The sequence below is a fragment of the Rhinopithecus roxellana genome, chromosome 14 (assembly GCF_007565055.1).
Source record: "Rhinopithecus roxellana isolate Shanxi Qingling chromosome 14, ASM756505v1, whole genome shotgun sequence".
NCBI lineage: Eukaryota > Metazoa > Chordata > Mammalia > Primates > Cercopithecidae > Rhinopithecus > Rhinopithecus roxellana.
This window is the reverse complement of record NC_044562.1, coordinates 64,986,849-65,012,319: the sequence shown is the minus strand read 5'-3', so window position 1 is coordinate 65,012,319 and position 25,471 is coordinate 64,986,849. Positions and strand designations below refer to the sequence as shown.

General features: G+C 43.3%; 2 protein-coding genes and 1 pseudogene across 7 annotated transcripts in view; all 3 read left to right on the top strand.

Annotated features, from left to right (window-relative positions):
* LOC104666351 (UDP-glucuronosyltransferase 1-6) overlaps positions 1–25,471 on the top strand; it is a 108,580-nt gene that overhangs the window by 34,011 nt on the left and 49,098 nt on the right. The window contains exon 1 of one of the 6 annotated variants that reach the window (XM_010368434.2): positions 23,316–24,182. The exons of the other annotated variants lie outside the window; for them this stretch is intronic. Within the exon in view, the coding sequence (XP_010366736.1) occupies positions 23,316–24,182 (867 nt within the window). Of the gene's footprint in view, positions 1–23,315; positions 24,183–25,471 lie in introns of those variants that run through there. 6 annotated transcript variants of the gene reach the window in all.
* Positions 8,929–9,778, top strand: LOC104666426 (UDP-glucuronosyltransferase 1-5-like). The gene is given in 2 exon segments (XM_010368504.2): positions 8,929–9,438; positions 9,440–9,778. Coding segments are annotated over 2 exon segments (849 nt in total).
* LOC104666453 lies at positions 14,726–15,691 on the top strand (annotated as a pseudogene).

Below are 25,471 nucleotides of genomic sequence, written 5' to 3'. Positions count from 1 at the left end.
ACCTTTTTATTGATCATTTTTGGTTCTCTTCCTTTGTTCTTATGGATCTGAGTTACCTTATGGTATCATTTCTAAGCCCAGTTTACCTTTGCTCCCAACTGCCTCCCTTGTGCTGTTATTGTCAAATATATTACACTTCCATATGTTATAGTCTCAACAACATAATTATATATATGTATATTGCTTTTTAGGATTGCTTTTAAAATCAGTTAAGAGAACAGGGCCGGGCGCGGTGGCTCACGCCTGTAATCCCAGCACTTTGGAAGGCCGAGGTGAGCGGATCACCTGAGACCAGCCTGGATCAAGACCAGCCTGGCCAACACGGTGAAACCCCATCTCTACTTAAAATACAGAAATTAGCCAGGTGTGGTGGCAGGCGCCTGTAATCCTAGCTACTCGGAAAGCTGAGGCAGGAGAATTGCTTGAACCTGGGAGGCAGAGATTAGAGTGAGCCAAGATTGTGCCATTGCACTCCAGCCTGGGGAACAAGAGCGACACTTCGTCTGGAAAAAAAAAAAAGAATAAAAGGAAAGTATGCATTGGTACTGCCTTTTATAACTACATGATTACTATTATCGGTGCTTTTATTCTGTATGAATTCAGATTATTCTATGGGGTCACTTGCTTTCAACCTGAAAAACTTCCTTTAGTATTTCTTGTAAGTTGAGTTTTCCAGCAACACATTCTCTCATTTTTTGTCTTATTACATGGGGTTTTGCTTTTATTTTGTTTGTGCTTTTAAAATGATACTTATCAGAGACTTGTCTTCAGAGGTGGCTCATAATTTGTCCTTCAAAATTGCACATATTTTTTAGCAGACACACATGAGGCAAATTTAATGGTAATAAATACTTTTTTAAGAATCAGGGTGGGGAGATTACCTTCAGCTGTGAAGAGCAGCTGGCGATGTTGCTCGTGGGAAGAGACAGAAATGGTTTATGGGTCTGGGAAAGGCTCTGAAGAGAGAGGAAACTGAGTTCACAGTTCTAGGAAGTTGAAGGTCTTCTCACAAATTATAGTTGTGAGATAATATTCACAACCACTGTTTCAAACTGGTATACTGGTATCTTTTAATACCCTGAGCAGGTAGGTCGGTAACAGATCAGCTGCATACTTTTGAGTGTCTTAGTGCAAAATGCCCTTTGTTCAAAAATTAGTAAGAATTTCAGGCCGAGCACAGTGGCTGAAGCTGAAGTGGGAAGCTGAGGCAGGCAGATCACTTGAGGCCAGGAATTCAAGACTGCCCTGGCCAAAACAGTGAAACTCCTTCTCTACTAAAAAGACAAAAAATTAGCTGGGCGTGGAGGTGCATGCCTGTGGTTCCAGCTACTCAGGAGGCTGAGGTGTGAGAATCACTTGCACTTGGAACTGGGAGGCAGAGGTTGCAGTGAGCTAAGATCACGCCACTGCGTGCCACTGCACGCCAGCCTGGGTGACAGAGCTAGACTCTGTCTCAAAAAAAAAAAAAAAAAAGAAAAGAAAGAATTTCAGGACACTGACAGCAAAGTATTAAACAAAGCATGAGACCCTTCTAAATGTGGAATGTGATGTGTCTGCCCGGGCTGCTCCTCCACAAAACTGGCCCTGGCAGGGGCAAATGTGGAGTTGGGAGAGTGAGAACCAGGGCAGCTGGATTGCACAACCTCAGGGGTGGGGCCAGTGCCAGGTACTATGTAGATAGTGCCTTCTGGAACTGTTCAAGCTGGTGACCCTGAAAAAACATTCTTCTAATTTAGGGCATTGTATAAAAGCTGAGGCCAAGTATATTTACCCTCAAACTTCACGTGGTCTTTCAGCCACAGACTTGGTCAGAGCAAATGACCACTGAGGTTTCACCATAGGCTGGGTACATGAGGGTGTCTAGGCTGGCATGTTGCTGAGGATTTTACAGTGGCTTAGAAACATAGCTTTTTTCCTAGGTGTTTCTCAAACCTTAGGGTAGGAGTGGAGATGGGAGGTGGACCTAAGTATGTGATAAGAAGACTAGAGGAATCAGTGTTTCTGCTGTGTCTGTGCCCCATCCCTGTGGGTCTGTTTTCTACTCCCCACCCCACTCCTCCTTGTCACTGAAAAGTCATCGAATTCTGGAATCTCCGGGTTGATGGTGACTGTGAAGCAGAGTGCCGTGCACTGGTATCCATCTCTGGGAGAGAAATACCATGCACCACGCACCTGGGTTGGGTTGCCAATTCCAGGGCAGGACTCTAACCACCTCGGCAATCTCTGCTAAGACTCCTAGACCTGGCACTTCCCAGCTCTGGTCGGAGGCATTTTACGATCCTAGCTGCCAGACAGAGTACGAGTCTGGTGAGATGGAACGCTTGTGCAAGTCAGGCAAAGAAACTTTAATCTTTACAGATAGGCAGTAAGAATCAACAGGAACCTAGGATCCGTGTCAGCCAGCCCCCAAGGTAGAGGAAGCTGCCCAGGTGGACAAAGTCCCATCTGCATGTGCTCCACTTTGCATGGCAGCTGAGGGACCCCCAAAATACTCTGCGTTAGGTTTTGTACCCCGGAGGTCACTGCAGTTTATCAGCACCCAGACATCCATCCTGGGTGCCTGTCCTCCGTTCTATTCCCTTTCCATCCTTTCTCTGACTTTTGTGATGATTATTTCTTTTGTGTTTTTTTTCATCAACATTTATTTTAAGTTCCAGAGCACACATGCAGGATGTGCAGGTTTGTTACATAGCTAAACATGTGCCATGGTGGTTTGCTGCACAGATCAGCCTATCACCTAGGTATTAAGGTGGTACTGATGAGGATCTTTTCATGTGCTTATTGATCATATGCCTGTCTTCTTTTACAAGGTGTCCTTTCAAATCTTCTGCACACTTTTATTGGGTTGTTTGTCTACTTACATTTGAGTAGTGAGTTCTTTACATATTCTGGATACAAGTGCTGTGTCAGATAGTTGTGTTTGTGTTTACTTCTGGTGTGTGGCATCCTTTGTTTCATTTTTAAAAAAACAGTATCTTTCAAGGAGCAAAAGTTGTAAATCACCTAGGTATTAAGCTCAGCATCCATGAGCTATTCTTTTTGATGTTCTCCCTCCCCTGGCTATTTATTTGCTTTTCTTTACAATTTTGCCACCTAAATTTGCATCTCTAAATAATATAGATGATTTTACCTGTTTCGGTACTTAATATAAATAGAATTTTCTTTTTTTTGTCTTTTTTTTTTTTTTTTGGTTCAAACTTATGTCTGAGAGATTCATGATGTGTGTTCTTACAAGTTGTAGTCTGTGCATTGTCAGTACTGAATGTATCCCATTGTATGAACACACCACAATTTTATTTATCCATTCTTCTGTTGATGGGCTTTGGGTTGTGTCTAGCTTTTCACTGTTGTGACCAATGTTACAATGAACATTCTTTTATATTCTGAAACACATATGAGTAGGTTTCTAGAGTATATACCTGGGGTGGAGCTGCTGCGTTGGAGAGTGTGCATATCATTAATTTAATAAGATATAACTATTTTTCTTTTTTCTTTTTCTTTTTTTTTTTTTTTGAGACGGAGTCTCACTCTGTCACCCAAACTGGAGTGCAGTGGCCGGATCTCAGCTCACTGCAAGCTCCGCCTGTTGGGTTCATGCCATTCTCCTGCCTCAGCCTCCCGAGTAGCTGAGACTATAGGCGCCCGCCACCTCGCCCGGCTAGTTTTTTGTATTTTTTAGTAGAGACGGGGTTTCACCGGGTTAGCCAGGATGGTCTCGATCTCCTGACCTTGTGATCCGCCCGTCTCGGCCTCCCAAAGTGCTGGGATTACAGGCTTGAGCCACCGTGCCCGGCCAACTATTTTTCAGAGTAGTTGTACATTTCCCTGATTGCTAAGGCATTAGTTATGTACATGACTGATTATATTGAGGGTTTTAAAATATACTTAATGGTCATTTGGATTTCCTCTTTCGCCCATTCGAGTCTATTGCCCACTGGGTTATTTGTCTACTCAAATTATTTATGCATTCTGGATACTAGTTCTTTGGCAGTTACAGGTATTGCAAATATCTTCCCCCACTCTGCATCTTGCTTTTTACTTTTATTCAAACGAATTACAATAAACATCTTAGTATATGACTCATTGTGCTCCTGTGTGGGAGTTTCCATAGGGGAGATGCCAGAAAAGGGACTTACTGTGTCATGCACATTTGAAATGTCATTAGGCATTAACAATTTATTCTTCCCCTAGCAATGTATAAGTGTACACTTTCCTTCATATCCTTGCCACATTTATTATCTTCAGACGTTTTGGGTTTTTGACAATTCAATAGGTGAAAAATATCTCAAGGTTATTTGAACTTGCATTTCCCTTATTAATTTTTCATTTAAACGTCTTTTGTGTGTGTACGCGTTTTCTTTTATCAAGTCGTTTCACCAGTGAGGATAAGAGCTGGTATTTACCTTCTGCATTTAATAGAATTGATGCAACTGGCTGAGCATGGTGGCTCATGCTTATAATCCCAGCACTTTGCGGGGCTGAAGCAGGGGGATAGCTTAAGCCCACGAGTTTGAGACCAGCCTAGGCAGCATAGTGAGATTCCTTCACTACAAAAAATAAAAGCTTCGCTGGGCATGGTAGCACATGCCTGTAGGCCTAACTACTCGGAAGGCTGAGGTGGAAGGAGGATTTGAGCCCAGGAGTTCAAGGTTCCAGTGAGCTATGTTTGCATCATTGCACTCCAGCCTGGGCAACAGAGCAAGACCCTGACCAACTCCCCACCACCCCCCCCCCAAAAAAAATCAATGCAACCTGTGATCACTTTATTTGGCCAACTTCCCCAAATTCTTGACTCAGTGAATTTGTTGCAGGGCTTTCTTTTTAAAGCTCTTTTATTGGTTCACATACTAGAACAATTTCAGGGGATATCTGGTTAGGTATTGATTGCTACAGAGCCAAACTATGTCACCAGAACCCATTTATATGTTTCCATTTCTTGACTCTGTTTCCTTGGCCATGATATCCTTCTCAGTCTCATAATACCCAAGCAGCAGGGGCTTCAGCCTGAGTTCTTTTCCCAGGATTCCTTAGTTAAACTTCTTCTGCCTCCTTGGCTCTAATGAAGTCACATGCCCATCTCTGAACTAATCATGGTGGCCAAGGGGATGAGACGTGCTGATTGGTTGAGGCCTAGGTCACATGTTCTATCCTGAGCTGGGAGTGGATCTTCACCAGAAGTACATTTGAGAGTCTGGGGGAGGGGTTGCCGCTGGGATGAGACAGGAAATAACTTGTCCATACTGCGAATTGCTCTTCAATTAATGATATTTTCTATTTAGATGTCAGATTTTTCGTTACTAGTTTGTCGTGTAAGCCTATTACTAGGTAGATTTTTCTGTGTCCTAATCTAAATTTCTTTTAATAATCTATGGGTTTACACCTAATAAGAATGTCCTCCAGAAACGATGACCTGCCAACTTTTAAAGCAATCATTTTGGGGCTTGTAAGTATTTCGTATGGGAAGTCTCTGCCTCTTGCTGTCTTTCAGGAATTGTTCTTCCTACTGTGATATATGTAAATACTTATAAATTTAAACTTAAAATTCAAAAACTATACCAGGATGTGAAAGAAACATTATTAAATAGAGGTGTTTTCCTGTGAATGTTTCTTGGAATAGGTAGGACTTTGTATGGTAGGTTTTTGTCTTTCAGTCAGCTTGGGAATGTCTTGTTCTTTTTTAATTGAATGATATGCTTTCAATTGATACTACCAAAAGAAACATTATTGGAGTATTGTTTACATGCAATAAAGTGAACCATTTTAATTATACATTTCTGAGTTGTAATGATTTTATTTACCTGTGCAACCATCACCATGTTCAAGATATGGACCACTCCATTACCCGGTAACTTCCTTCTGTCCTATCTCAGTCACCCAATACCTCCCCTCACCTTAGGCAACCATGAATGGTTTCTGTTGCTGGACAATAGAATTGTCTTTTCTAGAGTTTCATCTGAATGGAATCATACAATTATGAATGAAAAGCACACAGGTATACTGTTTCATGTCTGGCCTCTTCGGCTCAGCATAATGTCTCTTCAGATCCTTTGACGTTGTTACATGTACCAATATTTCATTCCTTTTTATTTCTGAGTAGCATTTTACTGTATAGATATATCATCATTTGCTTATGCATTTATTTATTGATGGACACGTGGGAGGTTTCCAGTTGTTGGATATGATGACTAAAGCTGCTATGACTATTTGAGTGCAAGTGTTTCTGAGGCTTCATTTTTCTTGGGTAAATACTTAAAAGTGGGATTGCTGAGTTGCTTGGTAGGTGTATGTATGACTTCTTAAGAAACAGACGAACTGTTCCCAAAGCAGTTACACAATTTTACGATCCTAACAGCAATACATTAGAGCTCTGGCTGCTCTGTATTTCTGCTAAGACTTACTATTTTTGGTCTTTTACATTTCAGCCATCCTAATAGGTGTGTAGTAGAATATCTTTGGGTTTTAATTTGTGTTCCTCTTATGACTGATGAGGATCTTTTCATGTGCTTATTGATCATATGCCTGTCTTCTTTTACAAGGTGTCCTTTCAAATCTTCTGCACACTTTTATTGGGTTGTTTGTCTTCTTATATTTGAGTAGTGAGTTCTTTACATATTCTGCATACAAGTGCTGTGTCAGATAGTTGTGTTTGTGTTTACTTCTGGTGTGGAGCGTCCTTTGTTTCATTTTTAAAAAACAGTATCTTTCATGGAGCAAAAGTTGTAAATTTTGATTAAGTCAATTTTAGCAAACGTTTTGTGGTTTGTACCCCTTGTGTCCTATCTAAGAATTCTTTGTCTACCAAAAGGTGTGAGGATTTGTTTCTATTTTTTTTTTTTTTTTTTTAAATGAAACAGTTTCAGTTTGTAGGTTTGGGTGGAAAGGGGTCTTTAGACCTCTTAGTCTTTGTTTAGGTCTTTGTTTATATCTCTGAGATTGTCAGAGGTTAATCCAATCATTCAGGTCAGGCTTTCAGATGCCTTTTTCTATCTCTGAATTTTTCTGGGGTGACCTCACTGATGCCCATGGCTTCAACCACCACATATGCTGATGGCTCCAAGTCTATCTGTGCAGCCCAGATCCCTCTTCATCTCCAGACCCTGGAAGCTGATGCCTTGCGCAGCTCCTCCTGTTTCCCAGGCACCAGGAATGTGAGCTTCTCCCTCCCCACAGTCCTGCTCTCCCCAGCGCTCCCATGTCTCTGAAGGCACCATCATCTTCCAAGATACATGGGCCTCCTCAGGGTCTAGGAGTCCTAGACGTGGGACTAGAAATTAGATGACATTGCTGTCTAAATAAAACACCACTACTTGGGGATAGAACAGGGGAGCCCCTTGAATGTGACAAGAGCACCCTCCCAGGCATGTTCCACCCTCATCCCGAGCTCATCAGGAGGGACACAGTTTTAAGTGGGTTGGAGGAATAGTTCAGAGGCTGAGAGGTTACACCCACAACTGAGAATCCCTTTCTAGTGCTCTGTGTCCTCACAAATCCCCAGAAATCATCCCTGGAGAGTTCCCAAAGCCCTTGCAGACCTGCCTTGTCTGTGCTGTCCTGCCTGTGCCCCCTGGTGGACACCTCCATTCACTGCCTGTCCCGTGGGTTCTGTCCAAAGGTGGAATCTGTTACCAATGTGGATCTCTAATGGGGGTAACTTCCTCTCGTTAGGAAGCCTCAGCCTCACCAGCAATGGCAGACACAGCCAGGTATGTAGACACAGAGGAAGTGAGATGGAAAGTGTGGCCAGCCCAGAGAGCCTGCCCATAGCATCCTAGGGCGACCAGGACAAGGAGGCCTCAGCAATCTTGCCAAGCAGATGTAGGAGTGACTTTCTCGAGCCTCATGGGCTTGAGACCGTTGTGAGTGCTCAGGATATCTCCCTTAGAAAAGCACACATTTAATTCTCCATCTTGAAATGTGAACTAGGGCCCCCACAAATTATTCTGTTCTGGAGGAACCATTCTTATCAGAAATTAGTGCTGGATTGACTTGGAGAAAAGCCTGACCATAACCTTCAGGATGAAATAAAGGCCTGAATGAATGGACACTTTAGCAGACTTGCGGAAGATTGGAGCCTTCGGCATTCAGAAGAGGAGTTCAGACTGTGCAAGATCTGAGGCCAGGATCCAGGCTCCCAGGTTCAGGGAGCTCCCTGAACCCACTGTGTGGGTCCTTGCTAAAGTTGTCTTGCCCATGTGTGCTTTAGACAGCAGCACCTTTATTTCATGGGATAGATGGGGAATTCTCAACAAAGCCTTTGCAAGAATCTGATCATCACATCTTGAGCTCAGCCTCCCTGTAGCTTTTTTTTTATGTTGACAGCCACTTCATAGAGAGTCCTCTGTGATCCTTAAGAGAAATATCCTTGTGCAAAAAAAAAAAAAAAGGCCAAAACCACATAGTGAGCCTCCCTGCTCCCTGTTTAAAGAAAGCTGGCTTAGCAATGTTGTCTGTTTTTTGGATGTACTGTGTTACCCATACGTGGGAAGAAAGAGTTTTAAGAGTTAGCAAATAGGGTCACATCCAGCAGATGTGGTTGGGGACTAGGGCAGTGGTGACTCCTCAGACCTCAGCTGCAGCCTGATAAACGTGGTTAACAGAGAAGTAGGAGGCAGTGACATGAAATGGGTGTTCACAGCCTTGTGTTGGGAATTGAATGAGAAACAAGAGCTTGAACTTGGATGTTCCCCAGAGTGAGCGCAGGGTCAGATGAGTTTTTCAAGATAGGAGTGATCGGTCTTTCCCAGGGTGGGGCCCATAATGAAAGGCAACGATAGATTAAATAGTAATAAGTAACTGGAGGAGGGCACTCTGTCTTCAGTTACATGATGATTTGCTAGGTGGCTCATGACAAGGTAATTAAGACGAAGGAAACAAATGTAGAAGGCACAGCGTGGGCTGGATAGTCAGCTGTTGATGGCTTCTGCTGAGATGGCCACAGGTCTCCAGGTTCCCCTGCCGCAGCTGGCCACAGGACTGCTGCTTCTCCTCAGTGTCCAGCCCTGGGCTGAGAGTGGGAACGTGCTGGTGGTGCCCGCTGATGGCAGCCACTGGCTCAGCATACGGGAGGCCATGCGGGAGCTCCATGCCAGAGGCCACCAGGCGGTGGTCCTCATCCCGGAGGTGAATATGCACATCAAAGAAGATAACTTTTTCACCCTGACAACCTATGCCATTTCATGGACCCAGGACGAATATGATCACCTTTTGCTGGGCCACATTCAGTCATTCTTCGAAACAGAACATCTTCTGTTGAGATTTTCTAGAAGAATGGCAATTATGAACAATATGTCTTTGATCATACATAGGTCTTGTGTGGAGCTACTGCATAATGAGGCCCTGATCAGGCACCTGAATGCTACTTCCTTTGATGTAGTTTTAACAGACCCCTTTCACCTCTGTGGGGTGGTGCTGGCCAAGTACCTGTCGATTCCTGCTGTTTTTTTTTTTGAGGAACATTCCATGTGACTTAGCCTTTAAGGGCACACAGTGTCCAAACCCTTCCTCCTATATTCCTAAGTTATTAACAACCAATTCAGACCACATGACATTCCTGCAAAGGGTCAAGAACATGCTCTATCCTCTGGCCCTGTCCTACATTTGCCATGCTCTTTCTGCCCCTTATGCAAGCCTTGCCTCTGAGCTTTTTCAGAGAGCTGTGTCAGTGGTGGATCTTCTCAGCCATGCGTCTGTGTGGCTGTTCCGAGGGGACTTTGTGATGGACTACCCCAGGCCGATCATGCCCAACATGGTCTTCATTGGGGGCATCAACTGTGCCTGAGATATCTCAGGTCTGTATCTGTGCCTTCATCCAATCAATGTTCCAAGCAAAACACTTTAAAAAAAATGTATTTACTTACAATTGCTTCTCTATCTACTTATCTTTCCAAAGATTTCATTTCTGCTTCTCATTGTTGTAATAGTCTTCAGTGAGATAAAGTTTTAAAGGATCAATGGTAGTGCAGTTCAGGCAGTTCAATGGCCACGGAGAGGAAGGAGAGGCAGGGACGAGGATCTGTCAAAGAATGGTCAAGGAGTGGTGTGACTCACAGAGACTGCTCATTTGTAAAGGCACCATCTTCATGGTTGTGGATGTGCCTCATCTAGACAGGAGCAGGGACACTACATTGAGAACTAATCCATCCAAATCATGCTGCAAGATTTTCAGTAGAAAGGATGAAGGAATAGCAATTTACAATTGTTGATGTGATAATTTTTAGTGGTCCCGTCTTGCAAAAGACAGAGAGGTGACCACAGCAGACCTAAGCACTCAGAGGAAGCAGAAGTTTCAAAGAGGTTGACTCAGTTCAGTGGAATTGGGTCAATGTAGGTGCAATGGATGTCTGTGATCAGAGAATGAAACACAGATTTCAGTTTCCAGAGAGGGAATTTTGGATTATAATAGGAGAATGTTTCTTGTGAAGAGGCTACTTAAAAAAAATTCTTAATAGGTTAACTTCATGGTCTAATACAGAATTGTCTAATAGAAGTATCATGTAAACCACATACATAATTTAAACTTTTCTAGCGGGCATGTTAGACACCAGAGAAAACCACTGAAATTAATTTGAATATGCATTTTATTTAACCAGATGTATCCCAAATATCCTTTCAACATGTATTCAATATAAAATTAATACTTAAATATTGAATATAGTTTTTTTTTGTTGTTAAGTCTTCAAACTCTAGCATATAGTTGACACTTACAGCATATCTCAATTTGGAATAGCCACATTTCAAGTGCTTAATAGTCATATGTAGTTAGTGACCACAATATGGTCAATGTTTATAAATGTTCCATGGACAAAACTAAAATTCTGTCTTTTCAATTATTCTATCTTTTTTTTTTTCTTTTGAGATAGAGTCTCACTCTGTCACCCAGTCTGGAGTGCAGTGGTGGGATCTCAGCTCATTGCAACCTCCACCTCTCAGGTTCAACCGATTCTTCTGCCTCAGCCTCCCAAGTAGCTGGAACTACAGGTGCATGGCACCATGTCCAGCTAATTTTTTTTTTTGTATTGTATTTTTTATGGAGATGGAGTTTCATCATGTTGGCCAGGCTGATCTCGAATGCCTGATCTCAAGTGATTCACTCGTCTCGGCCTCCCAAAGTGCTGGGATTACAGGCATCAGCCACCACACCTAGGCAGTTTTTCTATCTTTGAGAAGACCCTCTACTGAATCTGCCCAATTCTGTGAAGGCGTCTTTAAAAAAATCCCCATATATAACAAATTCTGCTCAAGTTACAGTTCGGTTCTTAAATAGTTTTTGCTTTACATAGTGATTCCATTGGTGCATGTAGGTTTGAGACTTGTATTTTCTTCACATAGTTTGCTGTTATCATTAAATAATAATCCTTAAAATACATTTTATCTGATATCAGTATTGCTACTCCTATGTTATTTTTTGAATTCCCCATCTCTTTTAATTTGAAAATAATTTGTGTGCAAGTGGGTGGCTCACACCTGTGATTTCCGCCCTTTGGGAGACTGAGGAGGATTGCTTGAGCCCAGGAGTCTGAGAGCAGCCTGGGCAACATGCTGAGACTCCATCTCTAGAAAAAAATTAAAACATTATCCAGTTGTGTTGGCGCACGCTTGTGGTCCCAGCTACTCGGGAGGCTGAGGCAGGAGGATCACTTGATCCCAGGAGGTGGAGGCTGCAGGAGGTAGAGGTGTGCCATGTTCACTCCACCTCACTCCAGCCTGGGTGACAGAGCGAGGCCCCATCTCCAAAAAATAAAAATTTCTTTGGAATGTGAAAATCTTGTTTTAAAGTTTAGAAAACATTTTTTAAAATTCTAATGTGAAAAGCTGGGTGCAGTGGCATGTGCCTGTGGTCCCAGCTACTTGGGAGGCTCAGGTGTTTCAGCTCCTGTGGTTTGTTGATTGTTTGATTGATTGAAAACACAAGAAAACCCAAAATGACTTTAATCTGATAATTTCTTTTGATGTCAGCATTCTGATTCTGTCCATAATTGTATTCTTTCCATTGAGTGTAAGCTCAATCCTTTAACAGAAATTTCCTTTTTCCTTCTTAATTTTGGAATTCCATGGCACTTTTCCATTTCCATGGAGACACAGTGCAGCATCTTCAAGTCTCCAATTCTTACATCTGTCTCTTTCACTTGTAAGAGCCCTTGTGATTACATTGTCCCACCCAGACATCCAGGATAATCTCCCCATGTCAAAACCCTTAATTAAATCACATCTGTAAAGTTTCTTCCACCTGTAATGGAATACATTCCCAGGTTTGAGCTACTACAGTGTAGATACTTTTGCAGGGCTGTGATTCTGCCTACCGCAGACACTAAGCTTAAAGTGAAACCCACATCTTATTCAAAGCTTGGAGGTTTTCCTCTATATGGCCATTTAAATTTAATTTTTGTTCCTGTTCTCCATAGTCTTCTATTCTCCAGGTTTCAGAGCTATCAGCTTACCATTCAATTATCTCCTTTTCTCCTTATCTTCCTTTTTTTTATTTTTTAAAAACAATACTTTCAAAGAGCAAAAATTTTAGAATTTGATGAGGTTTATTCTAGTGAAGTTTTTATCGTTTGTACTTTTTGTACCCTAAGGATGCTTTGTCTACCTCAAGATATAGTTTTTACATTCTCTTAAAAACATTAAAGGATTCCAGTTTGTATGTTTAGCTCTGTGAGATTGGCAGAGGGGAACTGGATCACTCGGTCAGGTTTTCGGGATGCCTTTTTCTGTCTCTGGACTTTGCTGGGGTGACCTCACTGACACCCATGGCTTCAACCACCACATATGCTGATGGCTCCAAGTCTATCTGTGCAGCCCAGACCCCTCTTCATCTCCAGACCCTGGAAGCTGATGCCTTGGGCAGCTCCTCCTATTTTCCAGGCACCAGGAATGTGAGCTTCTCCCTCCCCACAGTGCTTCTCTCCTCAGGGTCCCCATGTCTCTGAAGGCACCACCATCTTCCACGATACGTGGGCCTCCTCAGGGTCTAGGAGTGCCAGACATGTAACTAGAAATGAGATGGCATCACTGTCTAAATAAAACACCACTACATGGAGATAGAACAGGGGAGCCACTTGAATGTGGCAAGAGCACCCTCCCAGGCATGTTCCACTCTCATCCTGGGCTCATCAGGAGGGTGCTTAGGAGGCACACAGTTTTAAGGGGGTTGGAGGAATAATTCAGAGGCTGAGATGTTGCACCCACAGCTGAGAATCCCTTTGTAGCACTCTGTGTCCTCACAAATCCCCAGAAGTCGTCCTCCCCTGGGGAGTCATCAAGCCCTTACAGACCTGCCCTCTCTGTGCCGTCCTGCATATGCCACCCTTGAGCTAGGTGTCCCTCTGATGGATGCATCTATTCACTGCCTGTCCCATGGGTTCTGTCCAAAGGTGGAATCTGTTATCAATGTGGACTTCTAATGGGGGTAACTTCCTGCCTAAGGGAAGCCTCAGCCTCACCAGCAATGGCAGACACAGCCAGGCATGTAGACACAGAGGAAGTGAGATGGAAAATGTGCCCAGCCCAGAGAGCCTGCCCACCTCATCCTGGGGTGACCAGGACAAGGAAGCATCAGCAATCTTGCGAGCACATGTAGGAGTGACTTTCTGCAGCAGGATGAGCCTCATGGGCATGAGACCGTTGTGAGTGCTCAGGGTCTCTCCCTTAGAAAGGCACACATTTAATTCTCCACGTTGAAATTTGACCTAGGTTCCCCACAAATTGTGCAGCCCATTCTGTTCTGGAGGAACCATTCTTATCAGAACTTGGTGCTGGATTGACTTGGAGAAAAGTGTGATCATAACCTTCAGGATGAAATAAAGGCCTGGATGAATGGACACTTTAGTCTCTAAGCAGACTTGCAGAAGACTAGAGCCTTCAGCATTCAGAAGAGCAATTCAGACTCTGCAAGATTAGAGGCCAGGCTCCAGCTCCCCCTGATCCCTTGGTGAGCAGGGAGCTCCCTGAACCCACCGTGGGTACTTGCTAGGGTTGTCTTTCCCATGTGTGCTTTAGACAGCAACACCTCTTATTCCATGATGTAGATGGAGAATTCTCAACAAAGCCTTCCCAAGAATCCGATCATCACATCTTGAGCTCAACCTTCCTGCAGCTTTTTAAAATATTGCCAGCCACTTCATAGAGAGTCCTCTTTCATCCTTGTAAGAAACATCCTTGTGTGAAAAAAGACCAAAACCAGATAGCCAGCCTCCCCAGTCCCTGCTAGAGAAAGCTGGCTTAGCAATGTTGTACCTTTTTTAGATGTGCTGTGTTACTCATATATGAGAAGAAAGAGTTTTAAGAGTTAGCAAATAGGGTCACATCCAGCAGAGAACATGTGGTTGGGGACTAGGGCAGTGGTGACTCCTCAGACCTCAGCTGCAGCCTGATAAACGTGGTTAACAGAGAAGTAGGAGGCAGTGACATGAAATGGGTGTTCACAGCCTTGTGTTGGGAATTGAATGAGAAACAAGAGCTTGAACTTGGATGTTCCCCAGAGTGAGCGCAGGGTCAGATGAGTTTTTCAAGATAGGAGTGATCGGTCTTTCCCAGGGTGGGGCCCATAATGAAAGGCAATGTTAGATTAACGAACAGGTAATGAGTAACTGGAGGAGGGCACTCTGTCTTCCAATTACATGTTGATTTGCTGGGTGGCTCAGTGACAAGGTAATTAAGGTGAAGGAAACAAATGTAGCAGGCACAGCGTGGGGTGGACAGTCAGCTGTTGATAGCTTCTGCTGAGATGGCCACAGGACTCCAGGTTCCCCTGCCACAGCTGACCACAGGACTGCTGCTTCTCCTCAGTGTCCAGCCCTGGGCTGAGAGTGGGAAGGTGTTGGTAGTGCCCACTGATGGCAGCCACTGGCTCAGCATGCGGGAGGCCGTGCGGGAGCTCCATGCCAGAGGCCACCAGGCGGTGGTCCTCACCCCGGAGGTGAATATGCACATCAAAGAAGAGAACTTTTTCACCCTGACAACGTATGCCATTCCATGGACCCAGGATGAATTTGATCGTCTTGTGCTGGGCCACACTCAATGGTTCTTTGAAACAGAACATCTTCTGAAGAGATATTCAAGAAGTATGGCAATTATGAGCAATATGTCTGTGGTCTTTCATAGGTCTTGTGTGGAGCTACTGCATAATGAGGCCCTGATCAGGCACCTGAATGCTACTTCCTTTGATGTGGTGTTAACAGACCCGGTTAACCTCTGTGGGGTGGTGCTAGCTAAGTACCTGTCGATTCCTACTGTGTTTTTTTTGAGGACCATTCCATGTGACTTAGACTTTAAGGGCACACAATGTCCAAATCCTTCCTCCTATATTCCTAAGTTACTAACGACCAATTCAGACCACATGACATTCCTGCAAAGGGTCAAGAACATGCTCTATCCTCTGGCCCTGTCCTACATTTGCCATGCTCTTTCTGCCCCTTATGCAAGCCTTGCCTCTGAGCTTTCTGAGAGAGAGGTGTCAGTGGTGGATCTTGTCAGCCATGCATCCGTGTGGCTGTTCCGATCGGACTTTGTGATGGACTACCCCAGGCCGATCATGCCCAACATGGTCTTCATTGGAGGCATCAACTGTGCCAACAGGAAACAACTATCTCGGGTCTGTATTGGTGCCTTCATCCAATCAATGTTCCAGGCAAAACACTTTTTAAAAAATGTATTTACTTACAAGTGCTTCCATATCTACTTATCTTTCTAAAGATTTTATTTTTGCTTCTTTGTCATAACAGTCTTCAGTGAGATAAACTGTTGAGGGGACTAGTGTATTTCAGGTTTTCAGTGGTCACTGAGAGGAAGAAGAGGTACGGATGAGGGTCTATCAAAGGATGGGCAAGGACTGCTGTGACTCACGGACACTGTTTGTAAAGGCACCGTCTTCATGGTTGTGCATGTCTTTCAGTTGGGGAGGAGCAGGGACACTACATTCGGAACTGATCTATCCTGGGGTTTTTGGCTTGCCTGATTTTCAGTGGAAAGATGATGCAACAGTAAGTTATAATTGTTGACATGATAATTTTTCGTGGTCCCATCTTGCCAAAGATAGAGAGGTGACCACAGGAGACCTAAGCACTCACAGGAAGTAGAAGTGTCAAAGAGGTTGACTCAGTTCAGTGGAAGTGGGACAGTGAAGGTGGGATGAATGTCTGTGATCAGAGAATGAAACATGGAGTTCAGTTTCCAGAGAGGGATCTGTGCTGACAGAAGTTTTTCTGACCAGGAGTTGGGGGTCTGGTGTATGATGTGGGGACATCGTAGAGTTGGGAAGGTACAGTGATGGTTGCATGTCAAAAGGGTCTTCTTCTACTTGTAATGCTGAAATTATCAAGAGAGGGTGGAAGGGACTAGGGAGGAGATAAGACTGTGAACTTATCAGCCCAGTGAAGCTGGGACCAGTGATGAATGGACATCTGTCCAAGAAGGAAAGGGTTTCTCTGGAGGGGCTGAGCACATCACCAAATCCACCCTATCCCACTCCAAGTTTCTATAGTGAGATCTATTCTTTTTCCAAAAATGTCAGAGGCAGCTTTGATTAACCCAGAGTATTTGGGTTTCATTGAGATAGTACTTTGGGATCTGAGAAACCAAATTCACACACCAATGAGTTTGGTTTCTTAATCCATTGAGAGAGCCATCCTTTTTTTTTTTTTTTCTTGAGACTGAGTCTCGCCCTGTAGCCCAGGCTGGAGGGCAGTGGCCCCATCTCAGCTCACTGCAGCCCCACCTCCCACGTTTAAGAGATTCTCCTGCCTCAGCCTCCTGAGTAGCCGGGACTACAGGCACATGCCACCACTCCTGGCTATTTTTTTTTTTTTTTTAAACTAGAGACAAGGTTTCGCCATGTTAGCCAGGCTGGTCTTGAACTCCTGACCTCATGTGATCTGCCTGCCTCAGCCTCCCAAAGTGCTTGGATTACAGGTACGAGCCACTGTACCCAGCGAGGGAACCATCTTTCTTGTGAGAGAACTGAGCCCTTTTTTGTCATATTCACTGAATTTATATGAACTTCCATGAGTTTAGGTCCTTTGTATTCTTATTTCTGTACTTCTTTTTATTGGTGTAGATATTATTGCAAAGGACACTAAACTTTATTTTTGTTTTTGATCAAACCACAAGATATTTGTTCTACTCCTTTTCTTTTCCCCTTGTGCAATGTAGTTACTGAGCTGTAAAAAATATATATGTTCTTTAGATTTGTAAAAATGTGGAAAATTAGGAAGACATTTGAATAGTGACTGTGGCTCTTTTCTTCTGGTTTTTCACTATGAATATGTTCTTTAGACTGAACTGCACTGGCTCAAATCTTCCCTCTCATTTTTCTAGCTATGTGACCTAGGACAGGTACCCTAACCATTGTGGTTTTAATGTTGTTATAGAGAGCACCCAATAAATATTATCTGTTATCATTATTATTATTTTAGTTTTATTGCATTTATTTTAAGCTGAATTTATTCCAGAGCCATAGGCATTTTTTTTTCTTCAGTTTCTTCTGGGATATCTTTTTCTCCTGTGCAACCTCATCCTCAGGTTTAGGAACAATTTGTTCCTTATCAGTAAAGATCATCTTGATGTGGCAGTGGGGGATCATGTAAGGGTTAATCCGATAATGAGCTCTGCAAGACCCATGGCTCATTTGGATGCTTTGTTTACTTGGGTATGCTTAATGATGAGAGAATCTGCACCTAAACCCTGATATTCAGCATTATTCTTTGCATTCTGAAGCATGTGCATCTAAAATCCAGCACCCTATTTGGGCCACCGACCCTGTGTCCAGCCCCACTGTTCGGCCCTGGGCACGTTGCCAGCCCCTCCATTACAACATTGAAATGTACACACTGCTTCCGTAAAGTGACAACTTTCAGACACTTGGTGGCTCTTTGTATATGCATATACTTGATGGCCTGGGGAGTTTCACGAATGTCCTTTAAGTGAACAGGAAAACTGAAACCCCTTGATTTGCGTGATTTTGTGGTGTTTCTGGGTCAAGTGAATAAAGAAGAATTTTCACAGATCACCTCAGGCCTCTTAGAGGAAGAACTGTCATCATCATTACTAGAGTTTAAAAGACTCCTGCAGAACAAGGTGTTTCACCTGGAGACCTTTGCCACGTTCATGCCAATTTACTGAGTGCATGAAAGATCATTTATACCAAAATCTTTATCATGTGTTATCTGTGATAGGCATGCCATTATCATTTTTATTACATTAATTTCCTTTGTTATTTTGTCACCCTTACTTACTTGGTTTGGTTGACCCTTAGATTTGAAATTTTTCTGCAAATATCCAAGAACCACAGTCGAAATCTTATGTTTTTTCTCCCTCTCTTTCTCCTTGATTTAAAGTTTATGATAGGTTGAATTATTTGATTGGTCTTCTCAAAGAAATAACTGTGGAATTTGTATATTCTTTTTACTGTTTCATTTTCTGTTTCATTAATTGCAGCTTATTTTTGCCTTAATGATTTCATCCTAGTTTCTTTTGGTTAATTTGTAGCTGCTTTTATAACTGCGTTAGAGGAATGTTAGGTTTCTTTACATTTGATTTTCCTTAATGAAATATTGAGGGCTCTGAGAAAACTTTTTCTATGTCCCTTAGGTTTTGGTAAAAATTGCTGTTCTTTTCACTGCTTTTAGATAATTTAAATATCAGTTTTAAAATTTCTCCTTTGATGCAGTGACTGTCTGTAAGTCTGTTTCCTAATTCTGATATTGTTAATAATTTTGTAGTCATCTCCCTCTTATTTTCTGTAGTTATTTTGGATTATAATAAGAATGTTTGTTGTGAAGACACTACTTAAAAAAATTCTTAATAGGTTACCTTGACGGTCTAATACAGAATTGTCCAATAGAAATATAATGTAAGCCACATACATAATTTAAACTTTTCTGGTGGGCATGTTAGAAACCAGCAAAAAAGAAACCACTGAAATTAATTTGAATAATGCATTTTATTTAACCATATGTATCCCAAATATTATCCTTTCAACATGTATTCAATATGAGATTATGACTTAACTATTTGACATAGTTTTTTTCTTGTTAAGTCTTCAGAATCTAGCGTATGTCTGACACAGCATATCTCCATTTGGAATAATCACATTTCAAGTGCTCCGTAGTCCTGTGCAGTTAGTGACAACAATATGGTCAATGTTTATAAATGTTCCATGGACACAACTAAAATTCTGTCTCTTCGATTTTTTTTTTTTTTTTTTTTTTGAGACGGAGTCTCGCTCTGTCGCCCAGGTTGGAGTGCAGTGGCGCGATCTCAGCTCACTGCAAGCTCCGCCTCCTGGGTTCATGCCATTCTCCTGCCTCAGCCTCCCGAGTAGCTGGGCCTACAGGCGCCAGGATGGTCTTGATCTCCTGACCTCGTGATCTGCCCTTCTCGGCCTCCCAAAGTGCTGGGATTACAGGCTTGAGCCAACCCGCCTGGCCTTTTTTTCTTTTTTGAGAATGAGTCTCGCTCTGTTTCCCAGGCTGGAGTGCAGTGGTGGAATCTCGGCTCATTGCAACCTCCACCTCCCATGTTCAACTGATTCTCCTGCCTCAGCCTCCCAAGTAGCTGGGACTACAGGTGCACAGCACCATGCTCAGCTATTTTTTTAATTTTTAAAAATTTTTTTGTGGAGATGGGCTTTCATCGTGTTGGCCAGACTGGTCTCAGACTCCTGACCTCTAGTGCTTCACTAGCCTCGGCCTCCCAAAGTGCTGGGATTACAGGCATGTGCCACCACACTGGGCCAATTTTTCTATCTTTTAAAAGATGCTCTACTGATCCTGCCCAATTCTGGGAAGGATGTCTTTTAAAAAATCCCCTTACATAACAAATTCCGCTCCAGTTTTATTTTGGTACTTGAATAGTTTTTGCTTTATACGTAATGATTAGATTGGTGCATGTAGGTTTGAGACTTGTATTTTGTTCACATAGTTTGCTGTTATCATTAAATAATAATCCTTAAAATACATTTTATCTGATACCAATATTGCTAGTCCTATGTTATTTTTTTAAATTCTCCATCTCTTTTCGTTTAAAAATGATTTGTGTGCAGGTGGGTGGCTCATACCTGTAATTTCAACTCTTTGCGAGACTGAGGCAGGAGGATTGTTTGAGCCCAGAAGTCTGAGAGCAGCCTGGGCAACATGCTGAGACTCCATCTCTACAAAAAATCAAAAAATTATCCAGTTGTGATGGCACATGCCTGTGGTCTCAGCCACTCAGTAGACTGAGGCAGGAGGATCACTTGATCCCAGGAAGTGGAAGCTGCAGTGTGCCATGTTCACGCCACCTCACTCCAGCCTGAGTGACAGAGCAAGGCCCCATTTCAAAAAAATAAAAATTTCTTTGGCTTGTGGAAATCTTGTTTAAAAAGTTTCGAAAACATTTTTTAAAACTCCAATATGAAAAGCTGGGTGCGGTGGCATGCGCCTGTGGTCCCAGCTACTTGGGAGGCTCAGGTGGGAGGATCACTGAGCTCAGGAGTTTCAGTACCTGTGTTTTTTATTTATTTATTTATTTAAAACACAACAAAAACCAAAATTGCTTCAATCTCATAGTTTCTTTTGATGTTGGCATTCTGATTCTGTCTGTTCTTAATCTTGTTCTTTCTACTGAATGTAAGCTCGTGGCTTTAACAGAAATTTCCTTTTTCCTTATTCATTTTGGAATTTCATGGTACTTTTCCATTTTTAGGGAGATGCAGTGCAGCGTCTTCAAGTCTCCCACTCTTGCACCTGTCTCTTTCACTTGTAAGAGCCCTTGTGATTACCTTGTCCCACCCAGACATCCAGGATGATCTCTCCAACTCAAAACCCTTAATTTAATCATATCTGTGAAGACTCTTCCATCTGTAACGGAACATATTCCAAGGTTTGAGGAATTACAATGTAGATACTTTTGTGGGGCTGTGATTCTGCTTACCACAGACACGAAGCTTAAAGTGAAACCCACATCGTATTCAAAGCTAGGAGATTTTCCACTATTTGGCCATTTAAATTTTTCTTCCTGTCTTCCATAGAGTTCTATTCTCCAGCCTTCAGAGCTATCAGCTTACCATTCAATTATCTCCTTTTCTCCTGATCTTCCTTTTTTAATTTTTAAAAATCAATACCTTTCAAAGAGCAAAAGTTTTAGATTTTGATGAGGTTCGTTCTAGCAAGTTTTATCATTTGTAGTTTTTGTACCCTAAGGAATCTTTGTCTACCCCAAGATGTGAAGATTTGTTTCTGTCTTCTCTTACAAACGTTAAGGGATTCCAGTTTGTATGTTTAGCTCTGTGAGATTGGCAGAGGGGAACAAGACCACACAGGTCAGGCTTTCGGGATGCCTTTTTCTGTCTCTGGACTTTGCTGGGGTGACCTCACTGACACCCGTGGCTTCAACCACCACATATTCAGATGGCTCCAAGTCTATCTGTGAAGCCCAGACCCCTCCTCATCTCCAAACCCTGGAAGCTGATGCCTTGGGCAGCTCCTCCTCTTTCCCAGGCACCAGGAGCTCCTCCCTCCCCATAGTTCTGCTATCCTCAGGGCCCCCTAGGTCTCTGGAGTACCACCATCTTCCAAGGTACATGGGCCTCCCCAGAGTCTGGGAGTCCCAGACATGTGACAAGAATCAGATGACTTCACTGTCTAAATAAAACACCACTACTTGGAGGTAGAACACAGGAGCCCATGAATGTGGGAAGAGCACCCTCCTAAGCGTGTTCCACCCCTCACCTGGGCTCGTCAGGAGGTTGCTTAGGAGGTATATAGTTTTAAGGGGGTTGGAGGAATAGTTCAGAAGCTGAGATGTTGCACCCACAGCTGAGAATCCCTTTCTAGTGCTCTATGTCCTTACAACTCCCCAGGAATCATCCTCTACTGGAGAGTTCCTAAAGCCCTTGCAGACCTGCCTTCTCTGTGCCATCCTGCATGTGCTGCCCTTGAGCTGGGTATCCCCCTGGTAGATGCTTCCATTCACTGCCTGTCCCATGGGTTCTGTCCAAAGGTGGAATATGTTATGAATCTGGACTTCTAATGGGAGTAACTCTCTCCCTAAGGGAAGCCTCAGCCTCACCAGCAATGGCAGACATGGCCAGGCAAGAGACACAGAGGCAGTGAGATAGAAAGTGCGCACCCCAGAGAGCCTGTCCACATCATCCTGAGGCGACCAGGACAAGGAGGCCTCAGCAATCTTCGAGCACACGCAGGAGTGACTTTCTGGAGCAGGACGAGCCTCATGGGCCTGAGAACCTTGTGAGTGCTCAGGGTCTCTCCCTTAGAAAGGACACATTTAATTCTCTGCCTTGAAATTTGACCTAGGGCCCCCAGAAATTGTGCAGCCCATTCTGTTCTGGAGGAACCATTCTTATCAGAACTTGGTGCTGGATTGACTTGGAGAAAAGCCTGACCATAACCTTCAGGATGAAATAAAGGCCTGGGTGAGTGGACACTTTAGTCTCTAAGCAGACTTGCAAAAGACTAGAGCCTTCAGCATTCAGAAGAGGAATTCAGACTGTGCAAGATCTGAGGCCAGGCTCCAGCTCCCCCTGGTCCCTTGGTGAGCAGGGAGCTCCCTGAACCCACCGTGGGTACTTGCTAGGGTTGTCTTTCCCATGTGTGCTTTAGACAGCAACACATCTTATCCCATGGGATAGATGGAGAATTCTCAACAAAGCCTTCCCAAGAATCCGATCATCACATTTTGAGCTCAGCCTCCCTGCAGCTTTTTATATATTGACAGCCACTTCATAGAGAGTCCTCTTTGATCCTTACAATAAATATCCTGGTGCAAAAAATGACCAAAACCAGATAGCCAGCCTCCTCAGTCCCGGCTAGAGAAAGTTTGCTTAGCAATGTTGTCTGTTTCTTGGATATGCTGTGTTACTTATACATGAGAAGAAACAGTTTTAAGGGTTAGCAAATAGGGTCATCCAGCTGCGAGCATATGATTAGGGACCAGGGCAGTGGTGACTCCTCAGAACTCAGCTGCAGCATGATAAATGTGGTTAACAGAGAAGTAGGAGGCAGTGACATGAAATGGGTGTTCACAGCCTTGTGTTGGGAATTGGATAAGAAACAAGAGCGTAAACTTGGATGTTCCCCAGAGAGAACGCAGGGTCAGATGAGTTTTTCAAGACAGGCATGATTGGTCTTTTCCAGTGTGGGGCCCACAGTGAAAAACAATGACAGATTAATGGTTAATAATTAACTGGAGGTGGGCACTCTGTCTTCCAATTACATGATGATTTGCTAGGTGGCTCAGTGACAAGGTAATTAAGATGAAGAAAGCAAAGGTAGGATGCACAGCGTGGGGTGGACAGTCAGCTGTCAGTGGCTTCTGCTGAGATGGCCACAGGACTCCAGGTTCCCCTGACGCGGTTGGCCACAGGACTGCTGCTCCTCCTCAGTGTCCAGCCCTGGGCTGAGAGTGGGAAGGTGCTAGTGGTGCCCTTTGACGGCAGCCACTGGCTCAGCATGCGGGAGGCCGTGCGGGAGCTCCATTCCAGAGGCCACCAGGCGGTGGTCCTCACCCCGGAGGTGAAAATGCACGTCAAAGAAGAGAACTTTTTCACCCTGACAACCTATGCCATTCCATGGACCCAGGATGAATTTGATCGTCTTGTGCTGGGCCACACTCAACTGTGCTTTGAAACAGGATATTTTCTGAAGAAAATTTTCAGAAGTATGGCAATTTTGAACAATATGTCTTTGGTCTTTCATAGGTCTTGTGTGGAGCTACTGCATAATAAGGCCCTGATCAGGCACCTGAATGCTACTTCCTTTGATGTGGTGTTAACAGACCCCGTTAACTTCTGCGGGGTGGTGCTGGCTAAGTACCTGTCGATTCCTACTGTGTTTTTTTTGAGGAACATTCCATGTGATTTAGACTTTAAGGGCACACAGTGTCCAAACCCTTCCTCCTATATTCCTAGATTACTAACAACCAATTCAGACCACATGACATTCCTGCAAAGGGTCAAGAACATGCTCTATCCTCTGGCCCTGTCCTACATTTGCCATGCTGTTTTTGCTCCTTATGCAAGCCTTGCCTCTGAGCTTTTTGAGAGAGCTGTGTCAGTGGTGGATCTTCTCAGCCATGCGTCTGTGTGGCTGTTCCGAGGGGACTTTGTGATGGACTACCCCAGGCCGATCATGCCCAACATGATCTTCATTGGAGGCATCAACTGTGCCAACAGGAAGCCACTATCTCAGGTCTGTGTTGGTGCCTTCATCCAATCAAAGTGCCAGGCAAAACACTTTAAAAAAAAATATGTTTACTTACAATTGCTTCCATATCTACTTATCTTTCCAAAGATTTCATTTCTGCTTCTCATTTTCATAATAGCCTTCAGTGAAATAAACTGTTAAGTGGTCTCTAGTAGTGTATTTCAGGTTTTAAATGGTCACTGCGAGGAAGAAGTAGACAAGAATGTTTGTCAAAGGATGGACAAGGACTGGTGTGACTCATGGAGACTGTTGGTTTGTAAAGGCACCATCTTCATGGTTGTGCATGTCTTTCAGCTGGGCAGAAACAGCGACATTACGTTTGGAACTGATCCATCCTGGATTTTTTGCTTGTGTGATTTTCAGGGGAAAGATGATGCAACAGCAAATTAAAATTGTTGACGTAATAATTTTTAGTGGTCCCGTCTTGCGAAAGATAGAGCGGTGACCACAGGAGACCTAAGCACTCACAGACACTAGAAGTGTCAAAGAGGTTGAATCAGTTCAGTGGAAGTGGTGCAATTAAGTTGGGATGGATGTCTGTGATTAGAGAATGACACATGAAGTTCAGTTTCCAGACAGGGATCTGTGCTGACAAAAGATTTTCTGGTCAGGATTTGGGGTCTGGTGCATGATGTGGAGACATCTCAAAGTTTGGTAGGCACAGTGATGGTTGCATCTCAAATGAATCTTCTACTTGGAATGCTGAAATTATCAAGAAGTGGCAGAAGGGGCTAGGGAGGAGATAAGACTGTGTATCTATAAGTCCAGTAAAGCTGTGGACAGTGATGAATGGACATGTGTCCAAGAAGGGAAGCGTTTCTCAGGAGAGGCTCATCACATCACCAAATCCACCTTATCCCACTCCATGTTTCTATAATGGGATCTACTCCTTTACCAAAAATTTCACAGACAGCCTTCATTAATCCAGAATATTTGGGTTTCATTGAAATGGTACTCTGGGAGCTGAATATTGTTTCTTTTTCCTTGGTGTGCATGTATGTCATGAGAGAATTCAGCCTTTTTATGTCATATTCACCGAATGTATATGAACTTCCATGACTTTAGATCCTTTTGTATTCTTATTTCCGTACTTCTTTTTATTAACATAGGTATTGTTGCAAAAGACTCTAAGCTTCATTTTTCTTTTTGATCAAACCACATGATGATTTTTTCATTGGTGGTTTTCTCCCTTATGCAATGTAGTTATTCAATTATAAAATATGTGTTTATTAGGTTTGTAAAAATGTTGAAAAGTGGGATGGCATTTAAATAGT